General features: G+C 40.4%; 1 protein-coding gene across 3 annotated transcripts in view; it reads left to right on the top strand.

Moving 5' to 3' along the window:
• The first annotated feature begins 3,500 nt into the window (after positions 1 to 3,500).
• Positions 3,501 to 15,873, top strand: part of LOC110507675 (T-box transcription factor TBX4-like) — a 29,039-nt gene continuing 16,666 nt past the window's right edge. The window contains exons 1-4 of one of the 3 annotated variants that reach the window (XM_036965673.1): positions 5,762 to 6,233; positions 7,958 to 7,986; positions 10,697 to 10,842; positions 11,204 to 11,298. In XM_036965673.1, coding sequence (XP_036821568.1) covers positions 6,229 to 6,233; positions 7,958 to 7,986; positions 10,697 to 10,842; positions 11,204 to 11,298 — 275 coding nt within the window. In that variant the 5' untranslated portion in view covers positions 5,762 to 6,228. Of the gene's footprint in view, positions 3,655 to 5,761; positions 6,234 to 7,957; positions 7,987 to 10,696; positions 10,843 to 11,203; positions 11,299 to 15,873 lie in introns of those variants that run through there. The other 2 variants (XM_036965674.1, XM_021587817.2) reach the window with 2 other exon arrangements.

The following is a 15,873-nucleotide window of genomic DNA, read 5'->3' as shown; positions in this document are numbered from 1 at the left end:
GCCCCCGGCTAAACTGAGCAATCAGGGGAGAAGGGCCTTGGTCTGGGAGGTGTAAGTGGGAGAAATAGCCTCTGTGCACTGGCTAGCACTATGCTCACTGCTAAGCGAATAGGCATCTGAGCACTGTAGGTGTAATAAGCCCAAATTCACCACTCTCTCTATCTCCTCCATTTTGACTGCACTCAAATCAGCAAGGAGAGGCACCGGCTTCTTCAAGCCACAGTCTGCAAGATTAAACAGTCTGTAAGATTATTTCAACTAATGAATTATGTACTCCTTGATTTGGAAAAATATGACATACGCACACCTTACGGAGTGTGACTTTAAAGAGAAGAAAGACAGCGATGGGAGAGAGAGAGCGAGAGGGGGAACCACGTCGTTCCCATCTTTTGTTTTTTATTATCCGAGACCCCTCTCTCTCACCCACTGCCAATTACACAGGCAAATGTTTTCCCAAGGAAAGAAAAACCCTCACTCCCTCCGACATAAATCAGCCAATGGACTACTCTGTATGCTGTGACACCAACGCTCACCCTAGTTAGACAATATCACGTAGACACAACTCCAGCTAAATAAGCATTGTCCTTTATCGAACAGAATAGAACATCCCTATTTTCACCCCACACCAGAATTTAAGTCCTTGTCACAAAGCATAAAAGCAAATCTGAAACCATGAAAGGCTGAGTGGTGTCAAACTTCTATATAATACAATGGTACGTATGGCAATATATCAGAGAGGGGAAATGTCAAGTATATTATTGTAAACAACTGATTACAGAGCTAAGTCTGCTTCCATACAGTCAGATGGAATAGATTGAGGGAACATGTACACTTTATATACAACATTATATAAATATGAATAACATCAAAGGGTTTGGGGTAAAATTGGCACATACAGTGCCTTCAGAAACTACTCAGACCCCTTGACTTTTACCACATTTTGTTACGTTACAGCCTTATTCTAAAATTGACAACATTTTAAAAAAATGTCCTCCGCAATCTACACACAATACCCCCATTATACATTTGTGCAAATTGATAAAAAGTAAAAAACAGAAATACCTTATTTACATAAGTATTCAGACCCTTGGCTATGACTCAAAATTTAGCTCAGGTGCATCCTGTTTCAATTGATCCTCCTTCTACAACTTGATTGGAGTCCACATGTAGTGAATTCAATTGATTGGACATGATTTGGAAAGGCACACACTTGTCTATAAGGTCCCACAGTTGACAGTGCATGTCAGAACAAAAACCAAGCCATGAGGTCGAAGGAATTGTCAGTAGCCCTTCGAGACAGGATTGTGTCGAGGCACAGATCTGGGGAAGGGTCCCAAAAAATGTCTGCAGCATTGAAGGTCCCCAAGAACACAGTGGCCTCCATCATTCTTAAATGGAAGAAGTTTAGAACCACCAAGACTCTTCCTAGAGCTGGCCGCACGGCCAAATTGAGCAATCGGGGGAGAAGGGCCTTGGTCAGGGAGGTGACCAAGAACCCAATGGTTACTCTGACAGAGCTCTAGAGTTCCTCTGTGGAGATGGGAGAACCTTCCAGAAGGACAACCATCTCTGCAGCACTCCATCAATCAGCCCTTCATGGTAGTGACCAGACGGAAGCCACTCCTCAGTAAAAGACACATGACAGTCCGCTTGGAGTTTGCCAAAAGGCACCTAAAGACTCTCATACCATTAGAAACATGATTCTCTGCTCTGATGAAACTAAAATTGAACGTTTTGGCTTGAATGCCAAGCGTCACGTCTGGACCAAACCTGGCACCATCCCTACGGTGAAGCATGGTGGTGGCAGCATCATGCTGTGGGGATGTTTTTCAGCAGCAGGGACTGTGAGACTAGTCAGGATCGAGGCAAAGATGAACAGAGCAAAGTACAGAGAGATCCTTGATAAAAACCTGCTCTAGAGCGCTCAGGACCTCAGACTGGGACAAAGGTTCACCTTCTAACAGGACAACGACTCTAAGCACACAGCCAAGACAGGAGTTGCTTCGGGACAAGTCTCTGAATGCCCTTGAGTGGCCCAGCCAGAGCCCGGACTTGAACCCGATCGAACATCTCTGGAGAGACCTGAAAATAGCTCTGCAGCGACGCTCCCCATCCAACCTGACAGAGCTTGAGAGGATCTGCAGAGCGGAATGGGAGAAACTCCCCAAATACAGATGTGCCAAGCTTGTAGCTTAATACCCAAGAAGACTCAAGGCTGTAATTGTTGCCAACAACATACTGATTAAAGGGTCTGAATACTTATGTAAATGTGATATTTCAGTTTTTTATTTAAAAAATAAATACATTTGCAACTATTTCTAAAAACCTGTTTTTGCTTTTTCATTATGGGATAATGTGTGTAGATTGAAAAAACAACAATTTAATCAATTTTAGAATAAGGCTGTAAAAAGTCAAGGGGTCTGAATACTTCCCAAATGAAAATATCTCATTGTTACGTATAGTATTTGAAATGTCAAATTCGTTAGAGATGCGTAATTGGTATAGGCATATACCAACAATAATACATAGAGTTGGTGAATATCATTCCAATCACGATAATGACTAAAACATCTGCTTTTCTAATTGCTACATTTTAAGAAAAAAAAAACATATACATACATACATATACATACATACATATCAAAAACGTAAGCGTAGGATTTAGAAGTCAAAAGGTCTAGTAACCTGTTTAAAATTAAACTGATATTTGCATGATGCCTAGTTTTTTCTGCTAGAATGTTTTTAATAAATATTAATTTGTAGGTAAAATAGTGCTATACCGCCATGAAACAAACTAATATATTCTACGGACCGTTCAGAGAAATGTAATACTTACATCCTGAATTGTTTGCGACTGTACTGCACCTCGTGCTTATCTACTCAGGGCCAAAGGTCAATGACATGTTCATTCACCATTCATGTCTTTTTAAGTTTGGAAAAAACAGTTTCTGGTTTAATTTGATACCGAAATAACGAATTAAAATGGTTCAAAATAGACTATACAAATAAGACAATTGGCACACATTTGTTTTTCTCACTTGTGAAAAGAAGCTGATGTTTGTATTGGAATTAATGTTTTTGCAACAGATATTTTCATTAATAAAAACAAAATGATCATCATATTAGCAAGGTTTATTAATGGTCCCATCAGAGCCACAGGTAACATATTGACACATGAATAAAAGGACGGACTTTTCTATTTTTCTGCCTAGTATTTCTCAAAAACATAAAAATAGCCTAACTACTAAACCAACAAACACTATTAGTTTCGGACCAGAGACCAAAACGCCAAGGAATCGGTATATATAATATTGGAGTTTTTAACGATGCTTGAACGATGCTTGAACATTGTCCTCAGCAACACCCCGTTTTGCTCCAAGTCCACTAGCCCACCACAACCCTACTGAACTCCTGTTCCTAATTTCTGCACCACGTGACTGTGGGAGTGAGTCAAGTTTAAATTCCCTTTCAGAAACCCATCTCAATTCAGCTCCTATAAAAAAAATCGACCATTTTATAGCAGAAGCATCTTCTATACCACGGCGGCTAAGGTTTTGTCGTTGTGGGACTAAGATTCTCGGAAGAAAAGCACAGCTAAAGGGGAGTACAGTGCAGAGGTCAAATTCGTGTTAAGGGCTGAGCAATAACGTGGAGGTAAGAACGGCTACTTTTACATCACGTGTTATGTTTGTGAGGGCCAGTTACACATCATTTAGTATTAGCCTTTGGGCGTTTTAAATTCGGTATATTTATTGTCGGTCAATGGTTATACAATTTTTTTTGTCTTTCATGAGGTAGGCTAATATATATGATTTAAGAGATAGAATGGCACATCTGCATTTCCTCAAGCCTTCACTATATCCTTTATTAGTGGCGCACATTAGCAATATGACAGAAACATCCTCTAAATACTCATTTCTGTTCAACATTTACGAGGTATTTGTGTAAACACAGCCTGGCATTGTATTTATATGATGCAATGAATTTAGGGTCAATATTTACATGTATCGCTAAATATGTTCTTCCCGCGCAAATGACTGAAGTTTGGAGGACTGCGTTAGATATTGGATGGACTGCATCTTCGATATGGAACTAAAGGCCTTCACCCGGACTCAAGAGGCTTTGGCCTTTTGGCGCCACATGACTAAAGACAGATTACTAAAAACAGATTAGAGTCCCATTTAGCGAAGGGGTTGATTTAGCAATATGAGATGGAAAACCATAGAAAACGGACTATTCTGCTTGATTGTTCCCTGACAAGAAATGTCAATATTTATTATATCATATAATAAAGATGACAGGCCTATCGAAAAAATGCACGCGCGCATTCAATTAGATTAGCCTATGATTAGTACCCTATTATTAGGCTATTAGTAGTATTCTATGTTTACAATAAAGAAACATTACAACTATTATTAGTAAAACAATAATAATTCAGAAATTAAATGGACGAACATAAAACGAAAATCACCCCATCTACAAAGTAAAGAAATTAAAGGCAACTAGTGTGTTACATTGCAGCCGATTTTCACTTTAAAAAACATGATTTCAATAAACTGACAAATACAGTCAGCCTAGATGCAATTTATTGCTCTCAAAATGATACCAAAATCAAGCCATTTGTTAATTATAATGTATATGGAAATATATATTTTGAACCAAAAAATGATCAACAGGTCTCTAAAACCTGACATTAACCGATACAATACATCACCCATGTCCAAACATTCAACAGACTCAAGAAATGACCACTGTCTGATCATTCGATGCCTCCTCACCAGTCATATTTTGGCAGAGAAATATTGAAAGGGCTGAAAATGACAAACTGTCGCTGGAAGGACATTTAGGCTGTTCTCGTTCATTTGGTCATGTCACCAGTAGATAGATATAAGTCAAACTCTCCCCGACCAACCCGACCCGCCAACTTCTATTGTTGATTTATTGATCTTTCGGCCTTGTGCTTCGACCCATTTATTCCAAAACCACAACCATATTTCACCTGAAAATGTATGATCGTTTTAGCGTCATTCTTCGACGCCTAACCCTGTTTTGAAAGGAAAACATAGCGTGCGAAATAACTGTCCAGAAATACCATCTATAACTCAACCAGATCATGGGTAGGCTATAGGCTAGTCCACTCGTCATCACGGTTGCCCTCAGAGGTCATTTGCTGTTTTGAAAGGAATACGTGGCGTGCGAAATAACGGTAAAGAAATCAAATCTAGAGCCTAACAGAACCAGAGGATGGGTTGGTTGTAGGCTAATCCACTCCTCTCCATTGTGGCCCTCAGAGGTCATTTGACCTCACACTAGAACAGAGGAGAGAGACTCTGTTACCCCAACAATCCTGATTTGGACATGGTTCACCTCACCGGTAACTCAGTTCCTCAGATGTCTGTTTGCATAGTGACACCTGATTGGCAAAGACCCAGAGCAGATGCTTCAATTATCAATTTGTGCTCTTCTGAGTTTGTTGAATTTTTTTTATCTAGTAGAAAAGGCCTATCGGGCAAACTATTAATTATTCTCTGAATTGTTTATTAATGAAACCTATACTATATTATGTATAATAATATGCCATAGGCCCTATCAAACTCTGCAGCTACATTTAGTTATAGGCTATATAGCCTATATCATTGGATTAGTATTTTTAATGATGTAACCAATAGCCTGTGGGATGGGGGAGGAGATGAGGTTGTATTCATGTCATACACAACATTTATTAGTCCAATAGTCGTTGGTGGAGAGATTCTGGCTCCAGAGGAGCAGTGCATCGCGCTGTAAGGTATTCTCGTCGTTAGAGGATCGACGTCAGGTCTGCGTGGAAGAGAGGGAAGGGAGAGGGGGGAACGAGTCAAATAATTCACTCATCCCGGTTTTTTAACAATTCAAGGGATTGAGCAAATTCTTTTTTGTGTTTCCAAGAAAACATCACACACCAAGTTCGTTCTCTCTAGCTCAAATCGCACTGCACACGCGCAGAGTAGGCAACAGTCAGTTCACGAGAGTTGAATCACACCAAGTCAGTGTTAACACCGGCGCTCACGCGTGTCCGGGAGTTTACTCGAGAACCGTTATGCCGGAGAAAGATAAGCAAGCCTATTAAGATGAGATGCTGGACGACTTTCCCTAACTACGTCCCAATGGAACGTAATTTCCTGCTATTTCCTTGGTGAAGACAGAAAAGTACCATTTGGAAAATAAATGGATTCGAGCTCATAATATTTCATGAGGTAATATAATAATATGATTTCCTATGTTCATTGTAACCTGCCTATCTTAGGTGCTTTGTGCTTTGTAAACAAGCTCAGGCATGGAGTCAATCTGAAAACGCCATAGTTGGATAGGCTCAGCTTCTTTAATGCGATTAGTGTTAGGATATACTCTCTACTTTATTTTTTTCCAGTGTTATTTGACTGCCTTGATAGTGATGGTGAACGCGACAACGCTATCTGTAGCCTATTTCAACAATAACAGCTACAGCAGTGTCCTTAACCGTTGTTGTATGATGCGGTGATGTCATGGAGATGTATAACAGTCTATGGTCACACGGTCTATAAAAAACTTAATTGTAATTGATATGAACATGTAGCCTATAGTACAATTGGAAAGTCACAACTTCTTTACATTGCACATATGCTCAAAGAAGTTATAGGTTATATGCTTCTTATTTTCACAATATAATTTTGAGGTTACTATAAATTTGATGAAAACAGTTGTTACATCATTTACTCAATTTCTCAAAAATTTCAAGAGCCCTTGTCTGAGATTGTACGTTTCTTTATGGATCATAGCCTAGATGCTGTGTAGAAATGACATTAAATGTCATATAAAACACCAAAATACCAGTCTGATACATGTTTCAGGGCCCTGTGATGGTATTCAAAGCTTATTGACATTAAAGCTATGAGAACTATGGATGCAAGGACTGACCATCCATTATAGTAAAATGATACTTTTAACCATGTTTTGATGCTATACAGTGTTTGTTTACATTATGTTGTTTACAAACATTGGACTAAAACAAGCTTTTATTTTGGGTTCTGATGGGGGTATGACAGTTGAACTAAGCTCATGAAGCTTTATAAGTCATATTCTTCAAGAATCAATGGGTGTATTCATTTATAAGTCCAAAATTGGTGTAGCAACTTTCAATTCAAGCTTTAAGGTAATATAAAAAGTTAAACAAACAACAATACTATCTGTTCTGTTTAAGATGAAAAATAGTTCTTATCCTTAAATAATGTTACAAATATTATTATTAGTATCATTATTATAATAGTTAACGATGAATAATGATAATGATAAAACTATCATTAATATTCATAATAATATATTTAATTAGTTTATACAGACTGACTGCCAGATGATGATTTTAGGACATGCTTTTAGAATTATATGATCACAAATTACAACCAAATAATTTAATCTACAAATGGGAGTCTAAATAATGTCCTTTTCATTCAATAAATACCTAAATACATAACTCAAACAATTATGTTGGATGTCTCTAAAATGTGGACTATAAACAATTACACAAATTTACAATAAATAAAATAATATTTTATTTTTCATTTGACTCTTAACATTACATCCTGAGATGTTCTGTTAAGTAGTATACTGACATTTGAAGCCAATCAATCAACTAAACAACTGATTAAAACATAGGCCGTATTCACTTTTGTGGAGGGAATCGAACATTAGAGAACTGCTTTCCAGGTTAGAGATTTTACAGCACCATACTCACTTATTACTTTGGTACCATTACATTTTTGTTGTGATAGGTCAGTTTCACATCCAAAATAATTTTGCACAAATGGCATGCTAACAAGCTCAAGGCTACGTGATGTGATTCTACTGACATCGCTGAGTAGTAGCTGCCAGAGACGTACATACAACAACAATAAAGGTGCTCTCTCTCTGTCTCTCTCTCTCTCTCTCTGCAACACATCACCAGATGCATGAGGCTGGCTGCTGCACAAAATGGTAGGTCAGGTTTGAATTTATGGTAGCTGTCTCAATAACATGCATCATGCATCATGGCTATGCATTTCAGACTGGGAGGCGAAAACACAGACACAGATACACTGACAGATACAGGCATAAGACACACACACACACACACACACGCACGCACACACACACACACACACACACACACACACACACACACACACACACACACACACACACACACACACACACACACACACACACACACACACACACACACACACACACAGGACAATCTGCCATGAATAGTTTAGTGGATTATATGTCTGGGAGTGACACAGATATAAACAGAGGGCTAGCTCAGTGTGTTTAGTTAAACAGGGTAAGTGAAAGGGCCCTGTTCAGGAGGGTAAAAAAGTACCACGGCTGATTTGCAGCGCGCCTTATCTTTATTCGCTTTAGCAAATGTCTGCGTTGGTTTACAGTTGGAGCCCCTTCTCTTTCATCCCGAGAGAGAGCACTCACATTGTTTACATGCCTGAGATTAAGGGAGGGCCGGGGTGAGTGTAAAAACTATCCGAAATGTACACTGTATACCTTTATATCTGCGTCGCAAATGGCACCCTATTCCTCATATAGTGTAGTACTTTTGACAAGGGCCCATAGGACTCTGTTCAAAAGTAGTGCACTATATAGGGAATTGGGTGCTATTTTGGACGTAGACCTACAGTTTGAGTCTGTATGGTAAAATGGCTGGGGGAATGGTTGCTATGGGAGAGGAGAGGGTCTTGTGAAACTGAACTGTATGGAGCAGACGAGGCTATACCAGGCTGTCTGTGTGTCTGTGTCTCTCATGAAAAGATGTTTGTCTTTGAGCTGGGTTTAGAGCTGTGAGAGCACGAAGCTTAGCTGGTGATCTGGACTAATGGAATGAACAGTGTTTAGGAGCCGTTACATAAAACTATCCCCCGTATGCTAGAAAAGTAAATATTTAATCCAACTCTTCTGAAGAACAAATTAATCTTGACCCCATGTGCTTAATATCGTGGTCTCCAAGCATGCAGGCTGAGTAATTAGCTTATGTCTAGAGTTTCCTATGATTTACGGTGTTAATATGCAAATATATATCAGGAATATTGTAATTTCATTCATCAAACTAAACGTCAGAGAATCAAAATGGAGATGCTATAACAGAAATAGAAATATTCAATATGGCCGCTGGTACACCCATCACAGAGCGCAGACTTTAGTAATTGTAATTCTATGGCCAGAATGTTGCTTGAATATTTATGATTACTTAGTACTTGTGTATTTACGATGACCTAATAAGCACAACAGTGTAGACATATGTGAGAATAACGTCACTTGAATGGGTCCGGTAATTCAAATTCTATGTGAGGAACAATCAAGTTTGCTAGCTACTATTCAATCTTTTCATATGAGGGGAGAGCAGAGCAGAGGGTGCAGTATACAGTAGACGATTCCTCCTTGAAACTCACAAAGGACCTCTCTGCAAACATAGATCAGATCTATTTTGCATGAATGAAGGCCCATCATCATAAAGTATTTGGGTCATTGTAACCAAATTCCCCAATGGCACATGGCCCTTGATGCAGTGATCCACCTTGAAATGACTTTGCCTACACAATTCAACAAATATTTATATTAAAAATGGTTAGTAGCTTGGGGACGAAACAGTGACCTGGTTTCCAAGAACTAAAAAATCTATTCCAAGAAATGTCCCTCAATGAGAGAGCATGCCTTGAATGAATTAATATGCAGTTGAGTTTAAAAAAAAAAAAAATTCTCTCATTGCAAATATTTGTTGTTGAAATCACACCTTCAAGTGTGTATTATTGCAGTGCAAGAATGAGGCATTGACTTCTGCATCCTTGAAATTTCCTTGTAAGGTTTGATTTGAAATAATTGTATCTACCAGAAATGTTAAAACATTTAAACAATTTACTTTTGATTCATCGTTCAATATAAATAGTAATTCATAAAAAATATATACTTTTCTTGTGTAAATAACAGACACAAATTGAAGTAGACGTGTCTTTTACCCAGACCAGATTTTCTTTCTAAAACAGACAGGAATTCCATTGAAGAACATAATTCAAGGTGTGGGATGACAACAATTAATGATCTGATAAAACATTTTTTTACGGAGTCCCCTTTAGTTCCGTTTTTTTCTCCCATTGGTCATTCTGCAGATGTTCATTAGAAAATATTGAATTAATTAGCAGCCTTCCAGTAGGATGTGTTTAATTTCCATACAGTATTAATAGACATAGTTATTGTAGAAATACAAAATGAACAGAAATTACTGTACAAGTACATTATTTAAATGCACTTCATGTCAATTAGTAGTTGAAAAAATAAATAATAGCTCAATTAAATATTAGGCTATGTTTTTAGGGGCGGGGTTCATCTTTGTATCTTGAAGGTGTGTTACACTGTGTTTGGGCATGGTGTATTTTGTATTTTGTCCAGTCCATTTCATGGGAATGTGTTATTTAAGTATTTTACGAGACAGTTTAGTATTGGTTTGGAGTCAGTCTGTGTATTGTAAGTCTGTTATTATCTGTAGAGATGCTCTGTTTTATTTTAGTATTATAGTAATTCTATGTCACAGATATCCTATTACATTACTATATAAGTTCTATATAAGTTCTATATGTAATTCTATGGTCTATGTATTGTAAGTCTGTGTATTGAACTGAAGCCGTTGTTCGTCTCATAGAGATGCTCCAGGAGAAGGCCTCAGCTGTGACGGATGACAGTGTGACTGGGGTCCAGCCTGGAGGACCTCCAGACCTCAGCCCTGACCCCGCTCACCTGGGCCTGCCTACAACTCCCAGCATCCCCCAGGGCAATGAGCCAGACCAGGTAATCATGGGTATTGTAGGCTCTCAACACAGCCAGAAACACAACTGCAAAGGTATTATATGTTCAGAAGTTTCCTATTCTTGGAAATGACGAAATGGGTATGTTTCCTTGCTCTCAATTTCAATGATTTTAGCTATTATTAAGGAAGTCGTTGACTTGTTAACAAAATAATTGGCCATATTAAGTCGTGGGTGTTTTTATTTCTTGTCGGGGAAGAGTAGGTGGACACCCTATCAATTGTGAATGATTTTATTGAGAATGAACTGGTTTAACTTAAAAAGGCAGATGGCATAATGTGAGTTGTCTATAAACCCACAACAGGTTGCCAACCCTCATGGCTGTCTCTATCTTTCTCTATTAGAATATTGAGAACATCAAGGTTCTTCTTCATGAGAGGGAGCTGTGGAAGAAGTTCCATGAGGCGGGAACAGAAATGATCATAACGAAAGCAGGCAGGTGAGTACCTACAGTTCATATATCACAGCAAATACATGGGATATACCATATTAGTCGACTAGCACTACACATTCTATACTATACTAAACTGTACCAGGCTCATCTCAGATTCCCCACAAATATGTGTTACTTCTGCAAATTGAGTAGCTGCTTTCATTAGTGTTAAAATGTAGTCATTATGGCACCTCCATTTTGAGTAGCTATGGCCATCTGTTGGAGCTAAGGCAACCAATTACACCATGCTACAGTTATGTCACGCTGGTCTCAGGTAGAGAAAATGAAGAGACATCATTTCTGCCCCAGTGAACATCTAATTGAAAACACAAACCCACAGCTCTGCTCTGTGTGTTAGATTTAATGCTGCCCTGTGGATTAGACAGTCTGGCCCTTAACCTGGACTTTAACCAGAAGATGACTAGATTCTCTCTAACCAACCTCCGCCCACCCCTCATTCCTCACAGGGGCTTTTTTCCAAGTCCACAATGTAAAAGGTCACCACAATTTTTCTTTAATGCCGCATCAACTGTGAAAGATGGGCTTTACCTTGTCCAGCTGATAAAGTGTGCTGAGAATCCTTTAAAACCTTTGAAGGGCCCGGCCTCAGAGTGATGCTTAGCTACGCATCTCCACCAGCTGCGCTCAGCTGAAAAACCTGACTGACTGAATAGGCTTATACAGTCAGTCAGCCTGAGAAGCCAGAGAAGAGCAGGGCGGCGTCCAAAAAGGCACCCTGTTACCTTTATAGTGCACTACTTTTGACCCGAGCCGATGGTGAGCATGAATAGGCTGCTATATGGGACGCACACCAGGTTTATGTTGCTCGGTAATGGAGCAGGAGCAGCTACAGTGTGTAATTCAACAATTCTAAGAATGAACTCTGTCTGAACTGATGTGAAGATAAAATGTTATTGAACATAAAAATGGATTGTAAATTAAACCAGTTGTAGGCCACAACATTGTGGAATGTTGTAGGTAGGATAACAAAAAACTGTAGGGGCCAAAATTGTAATCTGAAATTTTTACAGGTATATTTCTATGTAAAAGTAAACATAGCAAGGCCGCTTCACTGCTACACCAGCTCGAGCTAGACATTTTGCACTGCATGCTCTAACATAAATATTGTTGTTCAATTGGCAACTGAGACTGCCAAAACAATTCAATGCCAATCTCTTCCAACACCAACTTTTTTCAGAGAAGTATCTGGAAGGAGCATCAAGCAGTAGTGCTCGGAGCTGCTAGATGCTAAAGGGTCTGACGAGCTAGCAGGTTTTAATCCCTCTCAGTACTTGAAGAGTGAATGAGTAAATTAATAAATGAATGAATGAAGGTTCTCAGGAACATTTTCTCTTGTAAGGGATGACAGTGAGAGGTCAACATGTTATAGAGGTTGTGCAGTGTCCGGTCAGCACTCCTTGGAAGGGGCACAGTGCAGCTTGGCCCTTCAGCCTCTTACAGTGCAGCTTGACCCTTCAGCCTCTTACAGTGCAGCTTGGCCCTTCAGCCTCTTACAGTGCAGCTTGGCCCTTCAGCCTCTTACAGTGCAGCTTGGCCCTTCAGCCTCTTACAGTGCAGCTTGGCCCTTCAGCCTCTTACAGTGCAGCTTGGCCATTCAGCCTCTTACAGTGCAGCTTGGCCATTCAGCCTTTTACAGTGCAGCTTGGCCATTCAGCCTCTTAAAGTGCAGCTTGGCCATTTAGCCACTTACAGTGCAGCTTTGCCATTCAGTCTCTTACAGTGCAGTCAGTGAACTCCTTACTGAGGAACGTAGATGTAGTTTGTTATTGTGAGTGCAGCAATCCCAGTCTTAATTCTTGCTCTTCAACGTACCTAGGCAGTGCTCCAACTCTCTCCTCTCTCTCTTTCCATAGGCACAGTGCTCATTCTCTCCTTTCTCTTTGTCTGTACACAGCCAGTCAGTGGGAGAGGTGGCAGAGGGGTGATAAGAGGACCACGGGGCCCGCTTTCAGCGGCGTCTAGCGGTGGCCTGGAGCACTCCATCATCCCCCTGCCTCTCCTTTTGATCTCCCTCAGTGTTGGATGTTCCCAGAGACTGGATGGGAGTCCCAAATGGCACCCTATTCCCTGTATAGTGCACTAGATTTGACCAGAGCTCTATGGGCCTTGGTCAAAAGTAGCACATTATAAATGGAATAGGGTTCTATTTGGGAACAGCCTGGATAGATCCCTTGACTGGAGGGCCTAGGAGGCAGGGAGGCTCATAGTGCTGGGCTGCTAGGAAAGAAACAGCTGGCACACACCACACAAACACACACCCACACACTGACACTGATATCATACACATTCTCCATCTCCATTTCTCATTCTCTCCAGTCCTCTACACACACAAACACTCTCTCAGGCACGCATGTTCACAGAAAACACATGCCTTGGGAAAATGTGGCAATCAGCTTGTCCTGACTTGTTTGACCTTGTTTTGACAGGCACTCGCTCTAATAAACGCATCCCTTTCCATTGTTCATCATTGTCATATTCCGTTTTTGATGACACAAAAGCGTGCTTTAGAGTAAAGTCCTGGACCTCAAGGGGATGGGCAGTAAAGCTTAGATATTTCTTCATGGCTGTTTGGCAGCTTTACCTTGGAAACCACAGCATCTGTCATCAGGCAGGGCTGAGGTGGCTGAGCCATCGAGGTCCTCGATTAGCCATTAGCAATGCTAAGTGATTCAGTGTGGGCCCCCTTGCTGAGCTATGCTGTGGACTCCGTCGTGGAGATGAGTATTTTGGTAATGGACTCAGATAGGGAGAGGGTAATTCTGGGGCCCAATCGAACACAGTTTCCACCGTAACTATACACCACTATTTCAACTCATGAGTCATGTCTTTGTCAGAAAATGGAATCATTCTTATGGATGTGCTGAAAAGCCATCAGCAATAATGTCAGGCTGGGTTACATAGAAATAGCCTTATATCCTCCTAGAGACCTCCTAATCTGTTGACACAGGCCTCAATATGGGCCTGGTTGGAGGGTGTGAGTGGGGCTGGGATGAGCTGCAGGTCTGTTTTTGAAGTTCCCCTCAGATTAAAATGTCTTTCTGTGAGCATGAGGACCAGGACTGATCTCCACACTGATTGAATTTGGAGCCTGAGAGAGAGACAGAGGGAGATTACCTGCCTTGAATGCCCTCTACCGTACAGGATGGGTCGAGTATTTGTGATCCATGAACAAGGCATTAGTAAGGGCTCCTGTCAGGCCAGAAAGATCTGGGATGGGTCCTTTGAAGCATTGTGCGTTTGCAGCAGATAGAGGCTGGGTCCCAAATGTCACCCTGTTCCTTAGATAGTGCACTACTTTTGATGCACCCAGAGCCTTGTGCTTGGTCTGCTTAGGTGGCCCCAGCTATCTGCTCACTCTTACACTTATCTGTTCAGAGAGCATGTCACCGTCAGCCTTTCACAAGTGTCTCACACTCTTCTATTTAAACCTGTTGCCAGGGGATATGGGAAGCAGCAGATCAACTGTACTGGAGTACAGACCCTTTGACCGACCACTCTCTCAGGGGGTGATGCGGTACGATGACAAGTCAGATGTAAAAACTGCTGTCTTATCCGGACCGCCATTAAAAAGCACTTAGGGGTTTATAAGGGGTGCTGCAGATCCCTTTGCAACTTTTTGCTTTGACGCAGATGTGATGAAAAAGAGAGCCGTTTCTCAGGGAAGAGGTCACGGAAGGTAGCGCTATTCATGTGTTTTATGGCCTTGTCTGCTATATTAGCATATTCTGTCTATCATTCCTGAGTCTCCCTCTCTCTCTGAGACGGCTGAGAGCAGAGAGCTACACTCACAGCGTTCCTACACTTGTCTTTTTATGGCGCTGCTGCCGCTGCACTCTCAAAAAGCATCATGTGAGTTCTAAGAACATCCCACTGGGAACACCATGTCATTTTAACCCGGAAATTTGATTGAAATGTTGATCAATGAGATTTCAACCTTTATCCCCCCACTCAAAAAGACAGCCAGAAGTCTGTTGAATAACTGATGTGTTATCACTATGCTTTCAACCATCTAAAAGCACAGTAAAGTTCAAATGGGAATACAATATCGGATATTTTGTATTCATAAACCAACTTAATGTGTTATCACTGTGCTTCATCTAATTGCACAACCAAATTACATGGATTGTGGTTGAGATTACATCAAAAGTACATAGTGTAGGGGATCAATGCTGTTTGAGATTCTGCACAGATTATTATAGCAATTGTGAAGCTCTCCACCGACCTGCGACCTTTGCGTGCTGTCTTGAACATGCACGCATCTATGATGGCAAAAGAAGACAACCTCCACATGTGGCCGTAGATGTGTTAGTCATTTTAAGGTTGAATAAATAATGGGTTAAGAATATTAGGAAAGAAAGAAAAGCCATCTAAATAAATGCATATTTTTCTGTGTCAGCACCAATTGGTAGATTTAAAAATACTCTGATCTCGTAGATTATTTTGGGTTAGGAAAGTATGTAGAAATCATAAAAAAACAGGTTAGGAGAGCCTTTATGCATGAAAGATATAAAACTGTGGTTTGATTCATTCTGAAAATTGCCTCATTCAGTACTTTAACCC

Source organism: Oncorhynchus mykiss, chromosome 27, assembly GCF_013265735.2.
Source record: "Oncorhynchus mykiss isolate Arlee chromosome 27, USDA_OmykA_1.1, whole genome shotgun sequence".
Classification (NCBI taxonomy): Eukaryota; Metazoa; Chordata; class Actinopteri; order Salmoniformes; family Salmonidae; genus Oncorhynchus; species Oncorhynchus mykiss.
The sequence above is the reverse complement of the archived record's forward strand: the minus strand, read 5'-3'. Positions and strand labels throughout refer to the sequence as shown.